We start from the raw sequence: 27546 nt of genomic DNA, 5'->3' as shown, positions 1-27546 counted from the left end.
GTAACAGTCATGTTATTTTTATCCCAAACAGTGTTAGCTAACAATCCTCTTGTTGCTGGGATAGCCTATCGTTGTAAATAATTATTCCCATGTATTGAACTTTCTGGAAAACATACCCATAGCTGTAAAAAGTTGTTTCTGAGGACAGTAATGCACTATGGAAATTCTTACTACTCCATTGTGCTTTAAAGTGGTAGAAAACAGTTTGCAGGGTGAACCCATAATGTCAGCCATCTGGGCAGGTGGTGCAAGGCATTGGTTGCAGATTAGGCATCTTCTCCACAGGGAGGAGAAGGTGAGTCTGATCAAGAGTAATGCTAGTGGGGGCCTCGGAGCAGGACACCTAACAGCCTTAGTAAAGATTGATGTGTGGTTTGAAGAAGTTGAAAGAGGAGGCCTTAAATATCTTAAAACTAAGGCCAAAACATGGAAGTATGCCTTCCCTACTCCTCCATATTTCAAAAAGAAAAATTTGAAAGGGTATGGGGAAAGGATAGGGGAATGGAACTTTCAGAGAGCCAGCATAGGCGCAATAGGCCAAATGACCTCTTTCTGTGCTGTAACAGTCTATGATTATATAAATCCTTAATACTGGGAATTATACATTTATAGTCTTTTTATTCAGAGAGTACAAAGCCAGAAATGGTGCCTCCTGTGTGGTTCTTTATACTTCTCTGACTCCATAAGTAAATGTAGACAAATGAATTTTCATATAATTCATTAGAGCAAATGTACATTATTATGCAAACTGGAAAAGAAATTCAATGTTTCCACCTCTGGATTAGGGAATAAATGTGTAGCACAACCATCTAATAGATTTTTTTTAAGCTGTTCTACTAATTCACAGAATCTATAAGACTAAATAATGTAAAATTCTCAAATTTAGGAAGTTATACAGGCGAAGGAGGGAATGTAATGGAACAATTTCAATGTGCAGGTTAAAGCTCCCCAGTGGTCAGAGCACTGAGGAGAGTTTTTATTCATTCTCGGTATATGGGCGCCGCTAACAAGGCCAACTTATATTGCCCATCCTCAGTTTCCCTTGAGAAGGTGGTGGTGAGCCGCCTTCTTGAACCGCTGCAGTCCATGTGGTGAAGGTACTCCCACAATGCTGTTAAGTAGGGAGTTCGAGGATTTTGACTCAGGAATGCCGATATATGTCCAAGTCGGGATGGTGTATGACTTGGAGGGGAACTTAAAGGTGATGGTGTTCCTGTGCACCTGCTGCCCTTGTCCTTCCAGGTGGTGGAGGTTGTGGGTTTGGTAGGTGTTGTCAAAGAAGCCTTGGTGAGTTGCTGTAGTGCATCCTGTGGATAATACACACTGCAGCCATGGTGCGCCAGTTCTGGGATTAGTCAGGAGAACTGCAATGATTTACAATTTTGGCTACCGTGCATTTTATTTTTTTTAATGTTTAACAGTAAGATCGACCTGAAGAATTTGAAAGAATGAAAGCCACCCATTAAACATTCCTATTAGCATTGTTCTAAAAGGGTATTGCCACCATTTTGGACAGGGAAAGATCCATAGAACCATAGAAAATTGTAGAAGGGAAAGAGGACATTTGTCCCATTGTGTTCGTGCCAGCTGTTTGCTTGATCAATCTAAAACTAATCCGTTATCTTGCATTCTTCCCATGGCCATAAATCTTCCTCTACTTCAAATGTTCATCTACTCATTGCTTAAAAGATGCAATGGTTTCTTCCCTGTCCAAAGCCTTCCATATTCTAACAATAACACAGCACTGATTCTGTCACGATAACATTTCTATAAGTGCTGCTATGGTGTTTCCATAGTGAATGATGTTCTTATGCTACAAATGGTAAACACTATTGGAAGAGCTGTGCTAATAGAGTTGCCACTTGCCTAGTCTTAAGCGGGTTACTTGGATGTTTCAAAATATAATTCTGTTTTTTTATGAAAGAGTCTGGGAGACTTGAAGCTTCTATGAGTTGGAGTGGTTCTGATAAGCTACTGGTTGTAATACGACAGAAATTCTACACACATACTGAATGCAAAATACCATAAGTTGTTTTTCTTATTTGAGAGTTAATGTTGATTTTACCAAAATTTAACAATTGAAATAAAGAGAAAAAAAAAATGAAATGTGAATTGGTCACTCACGCAATTTAACATTTGGGTGCCCAACCATAACTGTAAATGTATTTTTATAAAAACATGTAATAAAAGTATCTATTTAAACCACACTGCTGAATTACAGAAAAACCAAAAGGGTAAAACTAGAATTCTGGCAGCACAGACAAAAGACTCAGACAGATGAGACTCATATAAACTGTCATTGTTTGAAATTAGTGGCTGGTGTTGGATGAATGCATACTTGTCAAAGTTACCTGAATGACTAGGTTATGCTGTCTGAGTAGAAAAGAGTAGTACAGGGTTCCTAAAAGGATCATTCTTATCAAGTCAAAGTCTAATTTTTTTGAATCAGCCAGCTCGCAGGTGAAACATGATTGAAGATTGGGCCGCCGCTGCTCCTGCTTCGCCTGGCTCAACAATCAGCTAAGTATTTTTAAAAAACTTACCTTGTTGGTTGTTAGACCGCATGGAGACCTGCTTTTCCTGAGTGCAGCTGGCATTGGCTGCCTTAGGGTAAAATACCCTGCAGTGGGGGCTTCAAATGGACGTTAGGCGTCTGTTTCAGGCATGGGCACTGCACGTTGATTTTTTGGCCTTTAATAATATGGCGGGTGGTGCATTTCCAGCTCATAAGGAATGTGTGCTTCCTGCCCACCAAATTGGAGGCTTGGGAGGTCGTTTAGCACCTGAAAAATGAATGCTGTGTGGCCGATTTTCTAGGCCACTGTTTCCCACCTCTAACCATATACAATATTATAAAGTTTTCCTGAATTGCAGTTCTTTATTTAAAATAAGCTGCATTTTCCTAATACAATCCTTTAACAATGCTGGCATTGAAGTTTTGTGACTCTATAATTATTCTTCTGAATTTTGCTCAAGATCAGATTTTTTATACAACAGCTATACAGGGCCTAATTTACAGTTCACGACTATGTAAAACCACTTTTGCAAATGTAACTTTGTTTGTATATCAGCATTGCAGTTTTTATTTATTTTTTGTCTGAGGTATATTTTATTATATTTGAAGCTGAGTTCTTTGATGGCATGATATAGGCAAATATACTGCCCAGTGGTCCTGAGCCATACATATCAGGAAGGTTCAAGTTTCAATCTGTGATCCATCCCGAGCTAGCAGCTCCAATGCTAACTTTGAGTGTTGCAATTGGGCACAGTGTCCTGGGCTAAGGAGGAGAAATATAAGCACGCTCCCCCACTCCTGATTGCTGTCCAGTGATTAGTGAGGCTTCAGCTCTGAAGTCCTCGTGATTATTGTGTGAGGGAGTTAAAATGTGTCATTTTAATTTTAGCTGTCCACAATTGAAGGCTCCCTGAGGGCATGCAACTGATCTGAAGGTTGCTTCGTGTTAACTTAGAAACAATGGTTTCCCATTTTAAAAAAACCTTCAGTTCCCAAGTTGACAGATTGGGGCTTCCACAAGTTGTTGTCCAATTCCAACCATGCTATGCAGACAATACAAATGTCCCAAGATATGATGTTTGCATTTTCCTAAAGCTCCAGAAAGTTCTACAGTTGTGCCAAGCCTTCTAAATATAGCAAACTAGTACTGTTCTGTAATAAATTCATTGCACAAGTGTAAATGAGTGGCAAGGTTAAAATGTCTCAATTATTTATTCCATTCCTTTCACTCTCACTAACACCTTTCACTGTTTACTGACAGGAAGTCATTCTGAAGTACAAGCTTTTAAAATGTTGTACTCCTTAAGCACTCCCCTCTAAAAGATGTTTATGCAGTTCCTCGGTTCTGCAGGATTCTATTCCAAGTGCTGAGAATTGCAGAAAGAATTTGGAGGAAAAATTCCCTTTGAAAACTCCTGCAATAAATAAGAATAAAGTGATTGTGAAGGCCCACACAGTGGCATGAATATTACCTTCTAGAGCAAAAAGTGTTTGCATAACATTTTTGATGGGAAAAGATAAACTTAACAAAATGATGGTGGAAGTGATCTTAGACATGATATTATTTTATACCAATCACATCTGTAATTAGCATCACGCCAGAGTAAAGTTGCAGAAAAGTGGAATGTGGACAAGTGCTTTGCAAAATCAACCCTGGTGGGTGTTAGGAACCCAGAAAGATCTGGACCAACTTCGCATGCCCATTTGTTTAACTTGATGAGTTGCGCTCTATACCACTGTGCCAGGTAGCCATATCCTTTTAATGTTATAATCTCACTTGGAATCCATAAACAGTCAAGTAGCAACGACACAACATAAAATAAATTAACAATAAGACAAGTCAGGCAGAAGCTCTTTACACAGCAGGTAGCAGAGGTGTGGAATAAGTTACCAGGGGAGACCTTGCAAGACAGTGCTAATGGGTTTGAGAGACAATAAGATTAGATTCTGAAGAGGGAAGCGATCCAAGGATAAGAGAAGTTGGGCAGGTAGGGTTGAACTATCAGAAAGGGATGGTTTATTGGGTCAAATGGCCTTTTCTGTTCTTGAACATTTTCATGTTTTATGTATTAAAGAGGAACAATATTCATTAGAATTTTTTTAGCAAATAATTTTGCTAGTCATCAACACATAAGATCACGAAAATTATGTCAAAATGTGGCAGTGATTTCGTTATAACAAAAAGTGACATGCCAGTTTTGCCTGTCCAAACAGAAAATAAGTTTGATTTCCCCAAATACTTTTTCATGAAGACAATAACCCTATAAGCCTTCCAGGATTCATAAAGGATTTTAGATAAATTTCTAAAGATTAGTCCTTTAAACTCAGTTTTTTATTTATATATATATATATATATATATATATATGGACTCAAAACTCCTGTTAGTGAAAAACAGGAGAACACCTGATTTTTCCACTTACAAAATCATGGGACCACTTGGCTTTGAAACATGGGATTTCTGAAAATGCAATTTGGTTAAAAGAGGAATTTCACTCCTTATGTCATAGGTACTATGGAGTTTTTTGATGTAGGATGCAAATGACATTAACAATACAAATCAAACATGACTGAAACCCTCTTCTGGTGCTGACAAAAAAGTAATTTCTTAGCAACTTTCTTATGTTGTTCAATCTGTCATTTTGATAGTTTTCTCACTGGTGGTCAGATTCAATTCTTTGGGTTTTAAAAAAATTTCAGTTGGAATGGTTTCTTTAGTTTGCAGCTCGTCATTTCAGCAGCCAGAGATTTAGATGGCTAGATCGTCTGATCTGGTCCGGTTGCTCTGTTTGCTCGTTTCACTATTCCTTCTTTTGTCAGTCACGGAAATGTGACTGGTGGGCAGTGCATTTGTCTCCTCGTGACTTGCCTGCTTGTCATCCATCATGGCAAAGTTGTCCCTGTTTTGCTTAGTTGCCACATTGCTGTTGTAAGGGTGGCAAATAGAGTCCATTTTTGTTAGCGGAGAGACGCTGAACCCTGACTCCATCTTGTAGAGCTGCGGCCCATTATGGTTGGCGAAGTAATGGTAACTAGGGGCGCAGGGCCCCAGGCCCTCACTTGGCGGTGCACCATTCTGCTTACAGGCGGCCTCTGAGACTTGGTTGTCTTCGATCCTCTCTCGACATTTCTTGAGTCCCAGATGAAACACTTCAATTAGGTTCAAAAGTAGTGACAGGCAAGCCATAGCCAGCATGAATATAATGAAAATTGTCTTCTCAGTCGGGCGGGAGATGTAACAGTCGACGGTGTTAGGGCAAGGCAAGTAGTTACACTTGTAAAGAGGCTTCAGCTCAAAGCCGTAGAGATAGTATTGGGCCAATATGAAGCCAACTTCAAACAGAGTTTTAAAAATGATATTAAACAAATAAGTGCGTAGAAGGACCCCTTGCATTCTAATTTTACCCTGTTCGTCCACAGTGGGGCGTTTGATGTTCTTGGCATTCTGCATCAACGCCTCCTTGTCTCCGGGTGGATACCTGCTCAGCTTCTCTTTCTCCCTCTGCTTCTGTTTCTCCTCCATCCGCACCAGGTGGAAGATGTGGCCTACATAGACCAGCGTGGGGGTGGACACGAAGACTATCTGCAGCACCCAGAAGCGGATGTGGGAGATAGGGAAGATCCTGTCGTAGCAGACGTTCTGACAGCCGGGCTGCTTGGTATCGCAGGTGAAGAAGGACTGCTCGTCTCCCCAGACTTTCTCGGTGGCTGTCCCCAGCACCAGGATACGGAAAATGAACAGCGACGTTAGCCACACCTTCCCTATCACGGTGGAGTGCTCCTGAGCACTTTCCAGCAAGTTCCCCAACAAACTCCAGTCTCCCATTCTTTCCTGTTTTTAGCCTGACGGGGAGGTGGGGGGAAAGGAGAAAAAAAGTCAGTAGATTGCAATATTTTATGTAGTATTGACCCCCATATTGCTTCCCCCACCCCCATCCCAAAGTCTTTGCAAGCTCAGGAGAAAAATGAAACCCCCTGAACAACAGACAAGATACAGATGTACAATTCTAAACACAGCTTTAGTTGTAATAACATATTGGGAACTATACAATGAGCAAAACAAAATTCAGTCTCCAACTTTTAATAAAACAAAATACTGCAACATGTACCTAAAAGTTCTGATACTGTTCTACTTTCTTCCCAGTAAAAGAAAGCAAACTGAACAAGGTGGAGGGCAAAAAATGGACAATAGGAGTGAGAGGGGGCAAGGTTGAAGCAAAATTTTTATGATGCTTTTAAAAGCATGGAGAGAGGTGGTAAAAGTGGACGTGTTTAGGAAGAGAGCTCAAAAGAGAAATGGCATCATGACTGAAAGGTGGTGATGTGGGAACAGTGTACGAATGAGGAATGAGAAGCGGAGGATGTGTGTGGCGATGTCCAGTTGGAGGAGAACATTGAGGTGGGGTGGAATGAGCCTGGCCGAATTCATGGGCAGTTGCACGATTATTCTTAATTTTGCAGTTTGTAGTGTACTACTAACCAATCCTTTCCAATCATATTGGTACTACCATTCTTGTGACATAACACATTTACTGGTACCTGAATTGCCATTTGCCATCTAAAATCTAATCATGTTGGTTATGTCTCAGTGTTACTATGATTGCCTTCTGAATTAGTAAGTTGCAGCTATCAAAATGTTGCATCCTTGTTTATAGGCTGCATCCATAAGCTGCAGCCATTCGGCCCATTAAGATCACTCCTTTCACAAACTGTGTTCAATTTATCCAACCATGAATTCTATCCCACCCACTTAATTTCCCGAGGAAAAGTTGTGCATAAAAATTCCCCATTATTTATCTTTGAGATGAAACGTTAAACGGAGGTCCCATCCGCCTGTTCAGATGGATGTAAAAGATCCAATGGCACTATTCAAAGAAGAACAATGGAATTCTCCTGGTATCCTGGACAACATTTATTCCTCAATCAAAACCACCAAAAAGCAGATTAACTGGTTATTTATCTCATTGCTGTTTGTGAGATTTTGCTGTGGCAAATTGGCTGTCGGGTTTGCCTACAAAGCAACAGTGACCACACTTCAAAAGTAATTCCTTGGCTGCAAAGCACTTTGGGATGTCCCGAAGATGTGAAAAGCTATAGATAAATTCAAGTTCTTTCTTTCTGTGTGAACATTGATAGTGAATGTTGGTGGGCTATTTAATTATGGGAAGTGCCACAGCCTAGCCCAATCTTGTCCTTATCAATGTCCAAACATACATATTTCCAGGGGTTGTAGGATTGCAATCAAGAGTGGGAACCTATCCCGATTTTCCTCTCACTAACCTAGAGATGCTGTGACTAATTGCAGACTATGATGCTGCCCTCACTGAGATCAACTAACCCAGACTGGGGATTGAACCTGGGATCTTTCTGGCCTGTATGGCTGAACTACCGACTCCGTTATCCATCTAACCCATCAAAAGTGTCACAGTTACCTTTTTAAAAAATGTTGCTAAATTTTTAATGACCTAACACATATAAATAGAAGATTCCAAAAGTAAAAACATACAAACAAAGAGATGGTGACAATATTATATTCCAACATTTATTTCTTAGGTATCCTCATGAGTTTTAAAAACAAAAGAAAGCTTGGAATAGGAAAAGGCCACTCAGCCCATCCAGGTCAAGGCACTTCTCCTACAGACCATGCACAATTCACTCTATCATGGATTTTATCCAACTTATTTATCTTGTGAGGAAAGGTTCTGCAATCTTGCCTTCCACCAACCACCCCCCCCCCACTGCCCCGCCCCCAGCAATAGAAATGAGCAAAGCTACTGAATACTTATTCAATCTTACATTGTACATTATCTATCATGAACTAGTTACCTTGCTTACCATGTCATCCCACAGTCCCAGGAATTCAGAGAACATCATGCTTTACCCAGAATTTTACCATCCCTTATCTGTACTTATCCTCCTCAACCTCATTTGCATTCCTAACCAGATAGATAGCCAGTTCTTTTAAAAGATGTTATTCAGAAGAGTGGTTGATTCTGGGCCCACTGATACCTTTAAAAAGAAACTTGAGAAAGGAGATCAAAGATTACAGAGCTATTAATAGATCTATTTGATGCACTAGGGAGTGAGTTTAATGATCATGAGTGCTGGGGAGCAGGGGGCGGTGGGGCGCGGAGAGAAGTCCATGATTGAGGTCATTCATGGATTGTGGAAGGAGTGTGTTCAATGGCCGAATGTCCTTCTCTTGTTCTATGCTGTCTTATTTTTAATGCATCTTACAGTATTAACTGGGAGTTTATTCCACATAGCCATTAGTCTTCCAATCTCAAATCTTACCTGAAAATTTTTCTTCAAATATTTGCAGATTTTACTGTATAAAGACATAGTGAATTTTCACTTTCCATAAGTCTTAAGCTACAAATTAAGAAAAATAACAGCCCCAGGATGAAATCTTTGTCAATTCGCTGATGTCCTTAGGGTAAAACCAATGAGTTAGAGCCGATGTCCCAAGGACAGAAGTGTCCAAGTATTTTGTCTTCTCAGGCAACTTAGGTCCATACCATGGAACCTTGCAGGCTATATATAAAGTTTAAATCCATGTCCCTTTAATTTGCATATATCTCAAGTTGCTGATGCTAACAAATCCTGGTGTTCTGATTTAGGATTTATCCACCAATGAAGCAACAATGCGGAGAACAGATCTTTTCAAATGTCCAGGTTCATGAAATTCAAACAGGACAAACCAGTGAGTAAAAATTATAAGCACAAATAAAACTGAGTCACTGGCTTTGTGGGACAGATTGCCACAGCTCAAAAGGCCATAAATGGTACATAAGTCATAGTTTGGACACCCCTGCCCTAGGGCAAGACAGATATACCCGGGGTAGGGCTAATGTCTCGAAGATAGGATGGTAATGTATGAAAATCACACTGTAATTAGTTTACCTCTTTTCTGTAATTCCACTTAGAACTGAAATGGTTGGATTTAATCAAATATACAGAATAAACAATTTGAAAACATTACAAATAATGAATAAATAATAAAAAAACAACTTAACAAAAATATTTTAAAAACACAGGAACAGATGTAACAAAAACAATTTCTAGTCCATTTTGGACAACGCATTTTCTGTAACACCCACACTCATTCCACAAAATGGACATGAGGTGGATTGGTGCCCTGAATTCTATTTAACATTGTGATTTACATACTTTTCTTCGATATTGTTACATGGTAGGGAGGAAAATTTAAGTTGTGCATATGTTTACAATTGCAAACTTCTAAACCCCTGTTAATGTGTGTCTAAATGCAGGTGAAATTGGAGAGACATAATGGATAACACAGCTTCCATCGAATGTCTGAGCAGCTTTTACAATTAATTTTTGTTGAAAAGTAGCCTTCACTGCAGCACTTTCAAAATAAAGTCGCAGAATTTTGAAATATAAAGTACAAAAGGTCATAGATCTGTAGTTACAGAAACTGGTGGAAACGAAAGGCAGCAGCATGATACAGCCTCTGGTGTGGAGAGATAACAGACCTTACCCAAACCAGATGACAGCAAAATTCATTCCAGTGACAATCAGATAAAACCATCTTAAATGATTAGGAACAGAGACACAGCAATCAGGTAAGTAGGCTGAAAATATCAATTTATGAGCTTTCATGCAAGTCTTTGGTTCTTTTCATATTTTTGGTTGGCACATTAAAGCTGACACAAAGGAAAAATACACCTGCATTAGTGATACTTTGAATTATTATTCTTAGACATGAGGGAGTTTCTATTTTGCTTTTATGATGTGACTACAATTCACTGGTAATTGCATAAGAAAGCAGTTCTATGAGAAACAAATACTGCTGAAACCTGCCAATCTGGGACTCAGTGCAAAAGAGCCTCATAAATCTTGATCTTCAGTGCTAGGATCAGCATTGTTCCAAGAGGCATAGTGGAATAACGTGTTAGAATAACATCAAACAGTGCCATGGAACATGGGTACAGGTTCACACCAGAATTCTTTGCACACTGAGCTTTTGATCCCAAGTGTGCTGTCTTAAAGATGTATTGGCGAGCACAGGCTCTTCTCCCACAGAAGAGAAGGTTAATCGTAGGGAGTCATTTCACTGGGTGGCTGTTGTGCACCTCCCGGCAATTGATTTCAGAACAATATTAGCAGATACCCAGGGCAGATCACCCATCATCCCTCTAATGCATGGCACATGTAGACCCAAGAAAGGGAAACAAAAACCAGGAAGGTCCCAATTTCCATTCCCATCTGTCATGAGTTAGCCGATCTCAGCCAGATGACGGTAAGGGAATTACAATGTGATCTCAGTGACTCTGAGTAAAAGATGGGAAAATCATCCAGTGTTCTGCTCCTGATTGCTAGCCGATGACCACCTTCTGGCAGTGCAGCTGTGTGGATCTCCAGTGAGAATAAGATTGAATTTGGCTATGATCCCACTCCTCTTGCTACGGTCAAATAGCCTACCAACCCTCACTGTCAAGGTGCGCATGTATGAATAATGGCCACTTCGGGGGTAACATTACCCCAGCAAGGAGGGAATGGGAGGGGAGAAAATTGGTGAGAAGAATAAATATGCAGGCCCATCCTGAACAGTCAACTTTCTGCTAATGCAACAGAGCTGAATTCAAATTATAATCTCAATTTGGATTCAAGCTCAGGCTTGTATTAAAGAATGAGCTTCAAACTGTCTTCTGTGTTATCTGGAGGAATATGGAAGGTTCCATATCATTCAGGCAAACTTCTTGATGGTTGGTTAAGGAATGCTGCCTTTGGTTTCCACAGATATATCAACAGTCTGGATCCACCTGACTTCCCCAAGCAAGAATTGTTTACTGCCTTGCTATCCTGACCAACCAAGCCTATAAGTTGGACCAAGAGATATCTGCAACTAGGTCTGTCCTCCCTGGAAGAGATGTCTATGAACCGTACCCTCCTTCCCTTCTGACCAAAACATTCTTAAAGGCTGGACTTCCTCTTCAAGTGGGCTTGACCACCTTATCCTCCAGAACAAGCACAGATGCTGTGAATAGGTTTGGCTAATTTATAAGCAGAAAATAGAAATAAATAAAATATTTAAAATAAATGGGCTTATTTAGTCAGTTACAGATGAATTCAAAAGCTTTTCCTTTTGTCAGATATATGAAAAGAGAACAGTCCAACATCACAGGGAAGGGAGTATCTTATCTCTTTTTAATGAGCAGAAGACCTTATAAATGCATAAAGCTAAAGGAAAGATAAATAAATTACATTTAAATTTATAGATAAACAGAACACCAGTTCATAAAGCAGTGAAAAATGGGATTGTGTCTAACTGAAAGATGATTAACTGAATGGCAATCTTAAAGAATCTTGGAACTGTAGCCACGAATATTGTGGAACGTGCATTTTATTAAAATACACATTATATCAATGTAAGTTGTTAAGATGTGCGCCTGATGTATTGAAGCAGGAAAGTAAGGAACAAAGGTGCAATATTACTGCAGGATTCAAGGCCTGAACCAGTTCTACTGGTTGTGGTTATGGAAAAAAAACTCCAAAACTGATTTAGAAATACATCAGATGCATGAACTTAAATAAAACAATTAATTTCTTTGCCTTTGAGAAAGAGGTTTTATCAACCTGTCGGAAAAAAACCCAAAAGGTCCCTGAAAGTACAGATGAAAGTACTTGCCTAATGAGAGAGTTTAATGTAAATGAGAAATTCTTTGCTTGTTCTCTGTTGAATGCCAGTCACAAATACTCATAAGAATAAATTGTTCGAATGCCACAGTGTGCTGGAATATGGATTTACTCTGTGGTCCCCAAGTTCCTGATCTTAGCTGTGTCGCTGTGTATAGTACTGAGCAGAGGCCAATCAGTGAGAATCATTATCAGGGTGCCTTCATGTACTCCTAGTGACTGAGGGTTCAACTGTTTTTTTTCTTTGCAACAACTGATTCAGCCATTAATGGTGGAGGCTAGGGACAGCTTGCCCATTTGCTCTCTCAGCTACTAAGTAAATAACAGTTGGGTTGAAACCTGTTATAGAATTCTTAAACCTGTTCAAGATATTCAGATAAACCAAAAGAGAAAAGCCCAAGGCGTTTATGAATATCATCAGGATTTCCAGATTTTCTTATGACACGTCACAATTCAACTGTAGCTCTCTATGCAACTCATTCCAAGCCATCTTTAATTCTCCAAGTCACGCATTCCAACCTAAATGTTGGTCCCTGTATAATTCACTCCAATTCATTCTCTATGTAATTCGCTCCAACCCATGTGTTATTTTCTATGTCATTCATTCTAACCCAACTGCTATCCTCTACGAAATATATTCCAAGTCAACAATCATTTTCTGTATAACATACTCAAACGAATCTATGTCACTCACTCCACCTCAACTGTTTTCCTCTGTGCAACAAACTTGATTCAAATGTTATTTTGGATAATGCATGGTATTTAGACTGTTAATGTGAATTTGTGCATGGTTACAGTGCTATAAAGTCTGCTGCTGACGGTCGGATGGTATTTCACGTCATGTGACTGGTTGGAGGGACAATAACAAGTAATGATATTAAGCCTTGGATCTAAGATGCCACATAACAAAACAAAGGGCCTGCGATACAGAGGCACTTTGACTAGTACTAGAAAGTCACCACTATATATTTTCAAATTATAACACATTACTAGTTCTCACTCTTCAATTATTAGAATTTTAATTTGTTTACAGTAGTTATGCTAATTGTTAGAATTATATTTAAAGTGGCATTGTCTTCATGAAACTATATTTGGTAATTTTTATATTCAGGTTGCGGGAAAATAGATGAGCCAGAAAAGGCATGTGTCATTGCGGCATGTTAATGTTATTTATATGGTAGCTTTGGTCTATTTTGAAGTGATTTATCAAAATAAATCATTTATGGTTATAGCGTTGGGTGTTACGAAACAAATATAAATAGACTTGTCACTTTTTGCACAGTTTTCTTGTACTTTTTCTTATTGATAGACAGTTGCATGGGTGTTAGCAGCTCTTGGGTACCATGCCCAATTGGCTAGACTTCAGTTGTGAACATAAATAATGAGTGTCAGGAGGCTGTGGAGGACATCACAGCCAAGGCAGAGCATCGTGAGAAGTCCGAGGAGCGGCGAGTCTGCAATAGACAGGGAAAAAAACAAATAAAAAGTCAAAAAATGACGTTACAACACAAAGAGGAGCGGCGAGGATAAGTATTTAGTTTATTGGTTGGTATTTTTAGTGGTTATTGTTTTTGGTGGCTAGTGATTTTAGTGGTTAGTGTTTTAGTGCTAGCTAAACAGTTAAATAGCCTTAAAGCTAAACAAACAGTTTTAAATAACTGTTGGCTAACATGGCAGGACAGCTGGGGCCCATCGCATTCACATTCTGTGCCATGTGGGGACATCAGAACACTTTGTGTGTCCTAGAAAACTACATGTGTGGGAAGTGCTACCAATTGCTCGAGCTTGAGCTCAGAGTTTCTGAGCTTGAGGGGCGGCTGACATCACTATAGTGCATAGGGAAGCTGAGAGTTTTGAGAATAGCACGTTTCAAGAGGTGGTCACCCCGCAGTTACAGAGAGTTCAGGAGGAGAGGGAGTGGGTGACCACTGGACAGACTAGGAGGAATAGGCAGGCAGTGCAGGAATCCTCTGGGAGTATGGCACTCACAAACTGGTTCAGTGTTGAATACCAATGAGAGTGATGAGGGGGACTGCAGTCAGAAGCAAATCCACGGCACCATGGGAGACTCGGCTGCACAGGGGGGCACAAGAAAGTGGAGAAATGCAGTTGTTATGGGGGATTCGACAATCAGGGCGATAGACAGGCGTTTCTGAGTGCCGAATGGTGTGTTGCCTTCCTGGTGCCAGGGTAAAGGGTATCATTGAACAGGTAGAAGTCGTGGTCCATGTTGGAACCAATGACATAGGTAGGAAAAAGGTTGAGGTCCTTCAGACAGAGTTTCAGCAGCTAGGAAAAAGGATTAAAGAACAGGACCTCAAAGGTGGTAATCTCTGGATTACTCCCAGTGCCACATGTTAATGAGTATAGAAACAGGAAGACAGTGCAGGTGAATGCGTGGCTGGAGAAGTGGTGCAAGAGGGAAGGCTTCAGATTCCTGGGGCATTGAGACCAGTTATCATAGAATCATAGAAAATGTACAGCACAGAAGGAGGCCATTCAGCCCACTGTGTCCGTGCCGGCCGAAAATGAGCCACCCAGCCTAATCCCACTTTCCAGCACTTGGTCCATAGCCTTGTAGGTTATGGAACTTCAGGTGCACATCCAGGTACTTTTTAAATGAGTTGAGGGTTTCTGCCTCTACCACCCTTTCAGGCAGTGAGTTCCAGACCCCTACCATCCTCTGGGTGACAAAAAATTTCCTCAGCTCCCCTCTAATCCTTCTACCAATCACTTTAAATCTATGCCCCCTGGTTATTGACCTCTCTGCTAAGGGAAATAGGTCCTTCCTATCCACTCTATCTAGGCCCCTCATAATTTTGTACACCTCAATTAAATCACCCCTCAGTCTCCTCTGTTCCAAAGAGAACACCACCAGCCTATCCAATCTTTCCTCATAGCTAAAATTCTCCATTCCTGGCAACATCCTCATAAATCTCCTCTGTACCCTCTCTAGTGCAATTACACCCTTCCTGTAATGAGGTGACCAGAATTGTACACAGTACTCAAGCTGTGGCCTAACCAGTGTTTTATACAGTTCCAGCATAACCTCCCTGCTCTTATATTCTATGCCTCGGCTAATAAAGGAAAGTATTCCATATGCCGCCTTAACCACCTTATCGACCTGAGTTCTGGGGCAGGAGGGAACTGTACAAGCTGGACAGATTGCACCTGAACAGGGATGGGACCAATGTCCTTGTGGGGAGGTTAACTAGTGCCGTGGAGGAGGGTTTAAACTAATTTGGCAGGGGGAGGGGAACCAAGACGTAGCAGCAGAGAGGAGAGACAAGGTGCATGGAAAACTAGCAGGGACAAATAGGAACAGAATAAAGAATAGTGTAGGAAGAGCAGGAATTAGATGGAGTAAAAAAGCAAAGCAGACTAGCATGGTGTTGGAATGCATGTCTGTTAATGCGAGGAGTGCTACAGGCTCAAGTTGCCACATGGGGTTATGATATAATGGCTATAACGGAGACCTGGCTTAAACATGGGCAGGAATGGGAACTAAACATTCCTAGCTACAATGTATTCTGGAGGGATAGGGAAGGAAAAAAGCAAGGAGGGGGTTGGGGGGATGGGGAGGTGGCAGTATTGATCAGGATAATATTAGTTCTACAGAGGGACTACATGCCAGAGGGTTCAAAGACTGAATCTATTTGGTTAGAGTTAAGGAACAGAAAAGGAGCTGTTACATTGCTGGATGTTTCCTATAGACCCCCAAATAGTGAGAAGGAAATACAGGAGCAAATCTGTAGGCAAATTTTAGAGAAATGTAAAAATAATAGAACAGTAATAGTAGGGAACTGCAATTACCCTAATATGGACAGGGAAAAAACTGTGTAAAGAACAAGGAAGATGAAGAATTCCTAAAATATGTATGGGAGAACTTTCTGAATCAGTATGTTTCTAGCCCAACAAGGAAGGAAGCAGTGCTGGATCTAGTTCTGGGAAATGAAGTAGGGTAAGTGGTGTGTGTTTCAGTGGGAGAACATCTGAGTAATAGTGATCATAATATAATTAGGTTTAAAGTAGTTATGGAAAGGGACAAAGAGAAATCAAAGGTGAAAATACCCAACTGGAAGAGAGCCAATTTCAGGGATTTGAGAAGAGATCTAGTATCGGTGAACTGGAAACAAAGATTGGCCAAGAAAACAGTAAGTGAGCAATGGCAGGCCTTCAAGGCAGAGATTGTTCAGGTACAGACCAAGCATATTCCCATAAGGAGGAAAGATAGGGCATCCAAAGCTAGAGCTCCCTGGATGACAAAAGAAATTGAGGTTAAAATAAAACAGAAAAAGGAGGTTTATGACAAATGTCAGGTACAGAATACATTAGAAAACCAGGCAGAATACAAAGAGTGCAGAAGGAATTTGAAAAAGGATGTAAGAAGGGCAAAGAGAGAATATGAGAAAAGATCAGCGGGTAATATAAAAGGGAACCCAAAAATCTTTTATAAGGATAAGTAAAAGGATAGTTAAAGGAATGGTGGCAATTAGGGACAAAGAAGGAAATCTTCTTGTTGAGGCTGAGGGCATATCTGAGGTACTGAATGAGTACTTTGCATCTGTCTTCACAAAAGAAGAGGATAAAGTTAATTTTGCAGTAGAGGAGGGGGGAGTGGAGATATTAGATAGGATAAAAATAGACTGAAAGCAGGAGCTAATTAGGTTGGCATCACTCAAAGTTAACACGTCACCTGGTCCAGGTGGGATGCATCCTAGGTTGCCGAGGGAAGCAAGAGTGGAGTAGCAGAAACTCTGACCACAATCTTTCAATCCTCCTTGGATATGGGAGTGGCGCCACAGGACTGGAGGATTGCAAATGTTACACCCATATTCAAAAAAGAGGAGAGGGATAAACCTGGTACTACAGACCAGTCAGTCTAACGTTAGTGATAGGAAAACTACTAGAGACTATTGTCTAGGACAAAATTAATTAACTGGATTAATAAGGGACAGCCAGCACGGATTTGTTAAAGGAAAATTGTGTCTGACTAACCTGATTGAGTTCTTTGATGAAGTATCAGAGAGGGTTGATGAAGGTAGATGTTGTACATATGGACGTTCAAAAGGCATTTGATAAAGTACCACATAACAGACATTTTCGGAAAATAGAAGCATATGGTACTAAAGGGATGGTGGTAACTTGGGTAGATAATTGGCTAAGGGATAGGAGGCAGAGAATAGTGGTGAACGGATGTTTTTCTGACTGGAGAGAAGTATGCAGTGGGGTCCCCCAAGGATCTGTATTAGGATCATTGCTTTACTTGTTATATATAAATGACCTGGACTTGGATAAAGGGAGTACAATTTTGAAGTTTGCGGATGATACAAAACTTGACAAAAAATAGTGAGGAGGATAGTAGCAGACTTCAGGAGGACGTAGACAGAAATGGCAGACACATGACAAATGCAATTTAATGCGGATAAGTGTGAAGTGATGCACTTTGGAAGGAACAACATGGAGAGGCAATATAATCTAAATGATACTATTTTGAGGGGGTGCAAGAGCAGAGGGACTTGGGATGCATATTCACAGGTCTTTGAAGGGCAAGTTGATAAGGCGGTTAAGAAAGCGTATGGGATATTTGGCTTTGTAATAAGGCCAATGAATACAAAAACAAGGAGGTCATGCTAAAACTTTACAAATCACTAGTTAGGCCTCAGCTGGAGGATTGTGTACAACTCTGGGCATCACACTTTAGTCAAGGCCTTGGAGAGGGTACAGAGGAGGTTTACCAGGATGATACCAGGGATGAGGGACTTCAGTTTTGTGGAGAGATTGGAAAAGCTGGGATTGTTCTCCTTGGAGTAGAGAAGGTTATGGGGAGACCTGATAGAGTTATTCAAAATAATAAGGGGTTTTGATGGAGCAAATAGGGAGAAACTGTTTCCTGTGGCAAGTGGGTCAGTAACCAAAAGTCATAGATTTAAAATAATTGGCAAAAGCACAAGAGAGGAAATGAGGAGAAATGTTTTTCACACAGAGGGTTGTTAAGGTCTGGAATGCACTACCTGAAAGGGTGGTGGAAGCAGATTCCATAGGAACTTTCAAAAGGCAATTGGACATGTACTTGAAGAGAACTAATTTGTAAGGTTATGGGGAAAAGGCCGGGGTGTGGGACTAAATTGGACAGCTCTTTCAAAGAGCACACTTGGGCTGAATGGCCTCTTTCTGTGCTGTAAGACTCTGATTCTACGCTTCTAAGGCTGAACCTGTCCTCATCAGCACCTACACCCACATACTTTCCATTAGAGGTAACTGAATAGTGGTGAGGAGTAGGAACCCCAGCTGATTTTTCTTCCAGCTAGCCCAGGCACACTGAGTTCAATTTTGTTGCACTTACCACTGCCCCAACTGAGATTGGGGACCAAACTTGGTCTATATGACTAATGACCAAACTTGCCCATGCAATTATTCAGTATGCCATTGAGGATAATCTGCTATTTCTCTGTTATCAAGTTTTCTTTTTATCAGTGGAATCCACTTTCTATATCAAACCATCATTTGGACATGGGTATCAAAGGGTTAAGTAGCCATCGGCCTAAAAAACACTTGCACAATCATTATCTGCCTAAAATTGTTCAGGCTCCAAATGCACAGGAGGTACAGTAATTGCAATACTACTCTTTAAATAAGTGTGACAGAACATTTAGACCCATATGCCTGGAAGGCAATAAATAAATTACTAACTAAGCTGTTTGCAGGAAACTGATCTATTTGCAACAAAGGGCAGATTATGAGGCTAGGAATCACAAGGTCCATCGTGACTCAGTCACAATGTTCCACTTCCCGCATTCAGACCTCTTTAACATTTAACCATCACAAGCACAACATTCATCTCCTTTTATAACACTAGGCATCTCTTCCGTTAACATCTCCCTTATTGTCATCTTCTGTGTTAGAGAGAGCACATGACAGTGAAAAGGCACTGATTAACTCTATCCACTTCCAGCAATTCTGATCTGACCTCTGGTGTAAATATTGTTTCTCCTTTAACTATAAGATTCATTTGACCACATGTTTCTATTCTATTGGATGAATGCTAGTGTATTCACATGACTCCTTTGTCCATTATTTTAATGCAGGTGTTAACCTTTTTAATTTAAATGGCTTAGCACCTCTGCTAAAATGGCCGACAAAAGGATGTACGAATGTATTAAGCATTCATCCACGAATTATGGTAGCAGTAATTTGTAGGAAGAGGAACATAAGGTAGAAGGTAGGAATAAAATTTCACATGTTGAAAGTAGTAACTTTATTAAGTTACAGGTAGAGTACCTGGCTGCTCTTGATTCTTTTTACAGGATCCCAATCATCAACTCCCTTCCCATTCCTCATTTTCGTGTTTAAGTTGAGCTCCCTCTTCAGCAAGAATAGAGGGGAATTCCCTTCAGCAGTTGAGGGGGCTGAAGGTTTCCTAAGAAACAAGTCTTGTCTCAGTTGATGGAGCTACAGAGTCAAAACGTCTCTCATTGGTGAAGATGGTTCTCTGACTGCCAATGGGCAATGAGATAGTGAGGTGTGCTCTCAGAATTACCCACATTTAATCTCACTTGGATAATGAGCAGGAAAGCAATGAAACTTCTTGTGAACCAGCCAGAGGAACACAATATCCCATGGCAAAACAGCCATTGTTTAGGTGTACAATTTCAAACTTAGATAATTTATGTAAAAGTAAATACATTTATTAAAAATAAAACAAAAGATTATTTTTTTCAAAAAGTAACAGATTCTCATTTAGGGTAGGTAGGAGGAAAAGGGTTCAAGACAAAGAAGATGTGCTTTGAAATAAAACAGAAAATTTGAAGGACAATTGTCTGTGTCATTGAATTTATGCATACAGTTAACTAAAAGGGTCACATTGGAGTTTTAAAAATTTTTTTGGCAAGCTCAGTTCCTGGCAAAACAAACACTTCTATAATAATTTTGTTCTTGCCTATGTGGCACAATTTGAGCTGGAGTGCTGATATGAATCAATGATGTGGAGATGCCAGTGATGGACTGGGGTCGACGAGTCGAGCGTCATATCCCGTTCTTACGAGAGCGTCTTTCAGCGTCTGTAGGTGTCCATCGCATTCCTCCTCGTCTGAGCAGATCCTGTGTATTCGCAGGGCCTGTCCAGGGATGGCCTCTTTGACGTGGTTAGGGTGGGAGCTGGAAAAGTGGAGCATCTTGAGGTTGTCCGTGGGCTTGCGGTAGAGTGAGGTGCTGAGGTGCCCGTCTTTGATGGAGATTCGTGTGTCCAAGAAAGAAACCGATTCTGAGGAGTCGTCCGTGGTGAGCTTGATGGTGGGATGGAACTTGTTGATGTTATCGTGTAGTCTCTTCAGTGATTCTTCACCATGGGTCCATAGGAAGAAAATATCGTCGATGTATCTGGTGTATAGCGTTGGTTGGAGGTCCTGTGCAGTGAAGAAGTCCTGCTCAAACTTGTGCATGAAAGTGTTGGCGTATTGGGGTGCGAATTTGGTCCCCATGGCTGTTCCGTATGTTTGGGTAAAGAACTGGTTATTGAAGGTGAAGACATTGTGATCCAGGATGAAGCGGATGAGTTGTAGGATGGCGTCTGGAGATTGGCTGTTGTTGGTGTTGAGTACTGAGGCTGTTGCAGCGATGCCGTCATCGTGGGGGATACTGGTGTAGAGTGCCAAGACGTCCATCGTGGTGAGAAGTGTTCCTGGTTCAACTGGTCCGTGGGTGCTGAGTTTTTGTAGGAAGTCTGTAGTGTCGCGACAGAAGCTGGGGGTTCCCTGTACGATGGGTTTCAGGATGCCCTCGACGTATCCAGAGAGGTTCTCACACAGGGTTCCGTTGCCTGATACGATAGGACATCCGGGTGTGTTGGCTTTGTGTATCTTAGGGAGGCAGTAGAAGTCTCCCACGCGGGGAGTACGTGGGATGAGAGCGCGTAGGATGCTTTGAAGGTCTGGATCGAAGGTCTTGATCAGTTTGTTGAGCTGGTGGGTGTGTTCCTTGGTCGGATCTGCGGGTAACCGTCTGTAGTGTTCCTGGTTGTCCAGTTGTCGGTATGCTTCTTTGCAATAGTCCGTTCTGTTCTGTATGACGATGGCTCCTCCTTTGTCCGCTGGTTTGATGACGATGTTGCGGTTGATCTTGAGAGCGTCGATGGCGTTGCGTTGTGCTCGGGTGACATTCTGGACTGTCTTGTGAGTGCGGCTGATGAATCTGGCATTGACGCATATGAATCAAGGATGATGGATGATGGATGCCAGCATTAGCCTGAACACAGTCCTTTGGCACTATGCTGAGAAGGATTAAAGCTCACCTTGGGTCTTTCTCATCTTTCTTTAATGGCAGCAAAATTCCAATGCAGATTAAGCTTTTGACATCCAAATACTTCTCCATCACGGTTCAGAATTCCTGGGCTTTTGATGGACTGGTTACCTTTGTTCCATATGCAAAAACTAAGATCAAGTTGTGAGATGGCTGTGTGGCAAAACGGGGAGAGGGGAAATTGGGAGTGAGGGACCTGTCACTGAGTAACCTGGAGGGGAGGAAGCACATGATGGGCATATAGTTTTACCAAAGCTCCTCAGATGAGGGCCTGGATTAAACAGTTGGTGATGAGTAAGCCTGTTATGCGGCACTGAATTTGGAAATCTAGAACATCAAGTTGGTTGGCATGTCACAAGCTGCCCTGCCTGTGTTCTTCCTGCTGAAGGCAGAAGTCCATCGTATGAGGTAACTCTGAAACTTGGGGTGACAGTTGCTGTAAGGCATTACTTGGAGACTTTGTATGAGAACATGCCCTCAAACTTCTAGAGTTCAGTGTCTATCATGATTGGGTTGCAAACAATCAAGCAGTTGTAGCTGAAACTCTGCATCTCCAGCTGGTGAAACTGAAGTTAGATGGTGGAGTATGTCCCCATCGAAAGAGCATGCACTCCAAATCAGGCAAACAGAAACTCTAGCTGTGTAGATTTCTTGGTAGTTTGGTGATTTGTACACATGGTGATAGGTTTCAGCATGTGCCAAGACAGTTGGCAGACCAAAACAATGGATCTGGAATGAATGCAGATTCGATTGAAGCATTTAAAAGGGAAATGGGCTGATTCCTGATCCGTCATGCAATAGAGGGAGAAGAGCTTAGCATCAAGGCAGGAGTGAGATGAAAGTGGTTCTGGGTAGGTTCGCATTGACCTAAACAGCAGGATGAGCTTCATAGCCAGAACTACATCTTCTCATTCCTACCTCATGTGGACACTTAGCAATTACACAATGCAATGTTAATGAATGAGAAAGCATTTCTTGCACCTGTGGGCCACAAGTATAACTTAACTGGAATCTTTATGGCATTCCTTTTGAAAATGCATGGACATATGAGCACAGAAGAATTCAGGACCTTGCCAGATGAAATCAAATATGGTACAAGAGGTAAAACTCATTTTAAAGTGTTTCATTAAATTATATTATTTTTCATTGATGTTAGAATCGTAATATTGCTTTACTCCATAAAATTGCACCTCCTACTGGCTGATATGCAGAACAGCACCACTAGTAAAAGCCAGGTTGTACATTCTCCCAGCTGGAGGGGGCATTGTGCTATAACAGCTGAATAGGAAATGGAAGAGGGCATCTGAAGTGAAAATAACTCCAAACAAAATAAAAGTTAAGCACAATAATATCTGGAATCAGGAATGACACCTGAACAATACTGCAGATTGAATATGAGATAGGGAAATGGGTAAGGGATGGGAGATGGTAGGTGCACAATAATGGAGCTTCCTTCACACATATCCTTTGTAAGTCATTCAATTCTTTTCATAGCTTTCTGGCATTGGGATAATGGGAAACAGTCTCCTTGTAGTGCTGCATTGACTTCCTTCACAGCAGCTTGTGCTGTTTACAGCCTTTCTTTCGGACAATAGTCAGGAAGGAAAGTTTTCAGTTTATGTCCTTGGGAATGCTTGACTATGTCAACACCTAGACAATAGAGCCTTCTTTTAAAAAAAAATCCCTTACGTGTCATTTACTGCACCAAACATCCATTAAATGCCAGGGAAATCAACAGAATCTTCTTTTTAAAAATCTATACGAACATTAATTTGTTTCATAGTTGTTAAAGGTGATTTAGTTTAATGAGGAACTTTTCAATCAAGTTGAACAGCCATGGAGCATCCTCCTTTGAAAAAGCATGCAGCCATGCTGCAGTGTTGGATGTACTGCCAAATGTGCATTGTATCAGATGCTCGATCTACTGCAGCCCACATGTTTTTCCCAATTGAGCTATTTTCTTATTAAAGCGGAGAAGAAAAAAAGGTAACACATCTACGAGGCAAATGCCATAGGTGATGTCAGCCTGTCACCAAACACAAAATTGCAGCCTGCTCCATGTTTAAACATGGAAAAGTATATTGCAAGGAACATTACAGTGTGCATTGCAGGATCTTTTATTGCAATTTTGCGAGCTTGCATGAGAGATCTACCTTGCTGGATGAAAGTTAGTACAATGTAAATCTTGCCCATAGGTGCTTCTCATTAAACAGCTAGCAAAACTAGAAAATAACATCTATTGCAAACAAACAAGATTGCAGTAACTTTCTTTATATACATTTCTACCTATCCTGATCAGTAGGGGGCAAGAGTGTGCCATTCTCAGATAATGGTATCGCTATTCTAAAAATGCAAAACATTTTCAAGCCTTTTTTTCCCAAATTTTTCCACTCTTTTGAAGGCAGTGACTCATGCTGGGCACAATTCCATTGGCACTGGTAGTTCTTGGGTATCTTGTCTAAGTGGCCTTTCGTCACTGGAGACTAGACGTTGAAACATGACTCTCCCCTCTTGGCTGTGGGGTTGGAGCCTGACCTTAATATCTACTCAATGCTCTTTCCAGCAGATGTCACTGGCTGATGTTTTCCCCTTCCTAACCCAGAGCACTAAAGACAATTATAGTGGCCTGGCATTGACGAAACGGAGATCAGCAAAGATCAGAAATAACTTCTGTTCAAGGAGGTTGGTATCAATGTGATCTATTTCACAGAATACTAAAAAATAAAAAATAAAATTTTAAACAATTTGTGTCTAGTGCTGCAGAGTTGGAGAAAATGCTGAGTTGGCATTGACGTACTGGAGACTCCTGCTAAACACTGTTTAATGGGAGTCACATGAATGGGAAATTAAAGGGAGCACAGATTATTTTTTGCAATAAGGAGAAATGGAAAGAAGAGGAATATATATTTAATAATATTGTTAAAAGGTGAAAAAATTAGTTTAAAAATTAGAACATTATTGGTTTGTAATAAGGCACAATATTTGAAACAGATGAGCATTATCTCAGCTATTAATGTCTAATGAGTTGGGTATAGTCTCATAGGAAGGCTTGGGCCTTATAGAGGCTGATAATGTGACTCGTGGCACCTTTAAAAAATAAAGGATGCGAGAAAGGCAGTAATGAGAAAGGATCTTAGCTCAGAAAATCAGGATGTACAATCAGTATGGGTGGAGCTAAACAAATACAAGGGGCAGAAAACACTGGTGGGAGTTGTTTATAGGCCGCCTAATAGTAGTTATAGTGTTGGACAGCGTATAAATTAGGAAATTAGAGGAGCATGTAACAAGGGTAATGCAATAATCGTGGGGGACTTTAATCTTCATAAAAACTGGACAAACCAAATTGGCAAAAGTAGTTTGGAGGACGAGTTCATGGAATGCATTTGAAACAGTTTTCTAGAACAATATGTTGAGGAACCAACTAGGGAACAGGCTATTTTAGATCTATTATTGTGTAATGAGACGGGGTTAATTAGTAATCTTATTAAGGATCCTCTGGGGTAGAGTGAACATAATATGATAGAATTTCATATTGAGTTTGAGAGTGACATAGTTAAATCCGAAACGAAGGTCTTAAATTTAAACAAAGCCAATTATGTAGGTATGAGGGCGAGTTGGCTAAGGTAGATTGGGAAATTAGATTAAAAGATTGACGGTAGATAAGCAACAGCGAACATTTAAAGAAATAATTCATAATTCTCAATGAATATACATTCCCTTGAGGAATAAAAACTCCATGGGAAAAATAATCCAACATTGGCTAACTAGAGATGTTAAGGATAGTATTAGATTAAAAGAAGAGGCTTACAATGTTGCCAAAAATAGTAAGCTTGAGGATTGGCAGGATTTTAGAAATCAGCAAAGGATAACCAAGAAATTGATAAAGAAGGAGAAAATAGAATATGGGAAGTTGTTTTTATTCGTTCATGGGATGTGGGCGTTGCTGGCAAGGCCGGCATTTATTGCCCATCCCCAACTGCCATTGAGAAGGTGGTGGTGAACCGCCTCCTTGAACTGCTGCAGTCCATGTGGTGAAGGTTCTCCCACAGTGCTGTTAGGTAGGGAGTTCCAGGATTTTAATCCAGCGACGATGAAGGAACGGTGATATATTTCCAAGTCGGGATGGTGTGTGACTTGGAGGGGAACGTGCAGGTGGTGTTGTTCCCATGTGCCTGCTGCCCTCTTCCTTCTAGGTGGTAGAGGTCATGGGTTTGGGAGGTACTGTTGAAGAAGCCTTGGCGAGTTGCTGCAGTGCATCCTGTGGATGGTACACACTGCCGTCATGGTGTGCTGGTGGTGAAGGGAGTGAAAGTTTTATGGTGGTGGATGGGGTGCCAATCAAGCGGGCTGCTTTGTCCTGGATGGTGTCAAGCTTCTTGAGTGTTGTTGGAGCTGCACTCATCCAGGCAAGTGGAGAGTATTTCATCACACTCCTGACTTTTGCCTTGTAGATGGTGGAAAGGCTTTGGGGAGTCAGGAGGTGAGTCACTCGCCACAGAGTACCCAGCCTCTGACCTGCTCTTGTAGCCACTGTATTTATGTGGCTGGTCCAGTTAAGTTTCTGGTCAATGGTGACCCCCAGGATGTTGATGGTGGGGGATTCGGCGATGGTAATGCCGTTGAATGTCAAGGGGAGGTGGTGATTGCCTGGCACTTGTCTGGTGCGAATGTTACTTGCCACTTATCAGCCCAAGCCAGGATATTGTCCAGGTCTTGCTGCAAGTGGGCACGGACTGCTTCATTATCTGAGGGGTTGCGAATGGAACTGAACACTGTGCAATCATCAGCGAACATCCCCATTTCTGACCTTGTGATGGACTGAAGGTCATTGATGAAGCAGCTGAAGATGGTGGGGCCGAGGACATTGCCCTGAGGAACTCCTGCAGCAATGTCCAGGAGCTGAAATGATTGGTTCCAACAACCACTACCAACTTCCTTTGTGCTAGGTAGGACTCCAGCCACTGGAGAGTTTTCCCCCTGATTTCCATTGACTTCAATTTTACTAGGGCTCCTTGATGCCACACTCGGTCAAATGCTGCCTTGATGTCAAGGGCAGTCACTCTCACCTCACCTCTGGAATTCAGCTCTTTTGTCCATGTTTGGACCAAGGCTGTAATGAGGTCTGGAGCCGAGAGGTCCTGGTGGAACCCAAACTAAGCATCGGTGACCAGGTTATTGGTGAGTAGGTGATGCTTGATAGCACTGTCGACGACACCTTCCATCACTTTGCTGATGATTGAGAGTCGACTGATGGGGCAGTAATTGGCCGGATTGGATTTGTCTTGCTTTTTGTGGATAGGACATACCTGGATAATTTTCCACATTGTCGGGTAGATGCCAGTGTTGTAGCTGTACTGGAACAGCTTGGCTTGAGGCGCAGCTAGTAAACTAGCAAGAAATATAAAAACAGATTGTAAGAGCTTCTACAAGTATGTAAAAAGGAAGAGATTAGTGGAAGTAAACGTGGATCCCTTAGAGGCAGAGACAGAAGAAATTCTAATGGGGAATAAAGAAATGGCAGAGACGTTAAACAAATATTTTGAATCTGTCTTCATAGTAGAAGACACAAAAAACATACCAGAAATAGTGGGGAACCAAGGGTCTAATGAGAGTGAGGAACTTAAAGTAATTAATATTAGTTGAGAAAAAGTACTGGAGAAATTAATGGGACTAAAAGCTAACAAATCTCCTGGACCTGATGGCCTATAGCTTAGGGTTTTAAAAGAGGTGGCTACAGAGATACTGAACACATTGGTTTTGATCTTCCAGAATTCCCTAGATTGTAGAACGGTCCCTGTGGATTGGAAGGTAGCAAATATAACCCCGCTATTTAAGAAAGGAGGGAGAGATAAAAAAGGGAACTATACGCCTGTTAGCCTAACATCAGTAGTAGGGAAAATGCTAGAATCTATTATTAAGGACGTAGTAACAGGGCACTTAGAAAATGATAATATGATGAGGCAGAGCAAACATGGTTTTATGAAAAGGAAATCGTGTTTGACAAATCTATTAGAGTTTTTTGAGGGCGTAATTAGCAGGATAGATAAGGGGGAACCAGTGGATGTAGTATATTTGG

The 27546-nt window shown here is 41.1% G+C and overlaps 1 protein-coding gene across 1 annotated transcript in view; it reads right to left on the bottom strand.

Annotated features, from left to right (window-relative positions):
- Window positions 1-4866: 4866 nt before the first annotated feature.
- Window positions 4867-27546, bottom strand: part of LOC137333053 (gap junction alpha-3 protein-like) — a 31980-nt gene continuing 9300 nt past the window's right edge. Inside the window, exon 2 of the mRNA XM_067997148.1 lies at window positions 4867-6356. Within this exon, the coding sequence (XP_067853249.1) occupies window positions 5263-6339 (1077 nt within the window). The 5' untranslated portion in view covers window positions 6340-6356 and the 3' untranslated portion in view covers window positions 4867-5262. The remainder of the gene's footprint in view (window positions 6357-27546) is intronic.

This window comes from Heptranchias perlo, chromosome 15 (genome assembly GCF_035084215.1).
Source record: "Heptranchias perlo isolate sHepPer1 chromosome 15, sHepPer1.hap1, whole genome shotgun sequence".
Classification (NCBI taxonomy): Eukaryota; Metazoa; Chordata; class Chondrichthyes; order Hexanchiformes; family Hexanchidae; genus Heptranchias; species Heptranchias perlo.
Note: the sequence above shows the minus strand (reverse complement) of the source record. Positions and strands in the feature narration are given on the sequence as shown.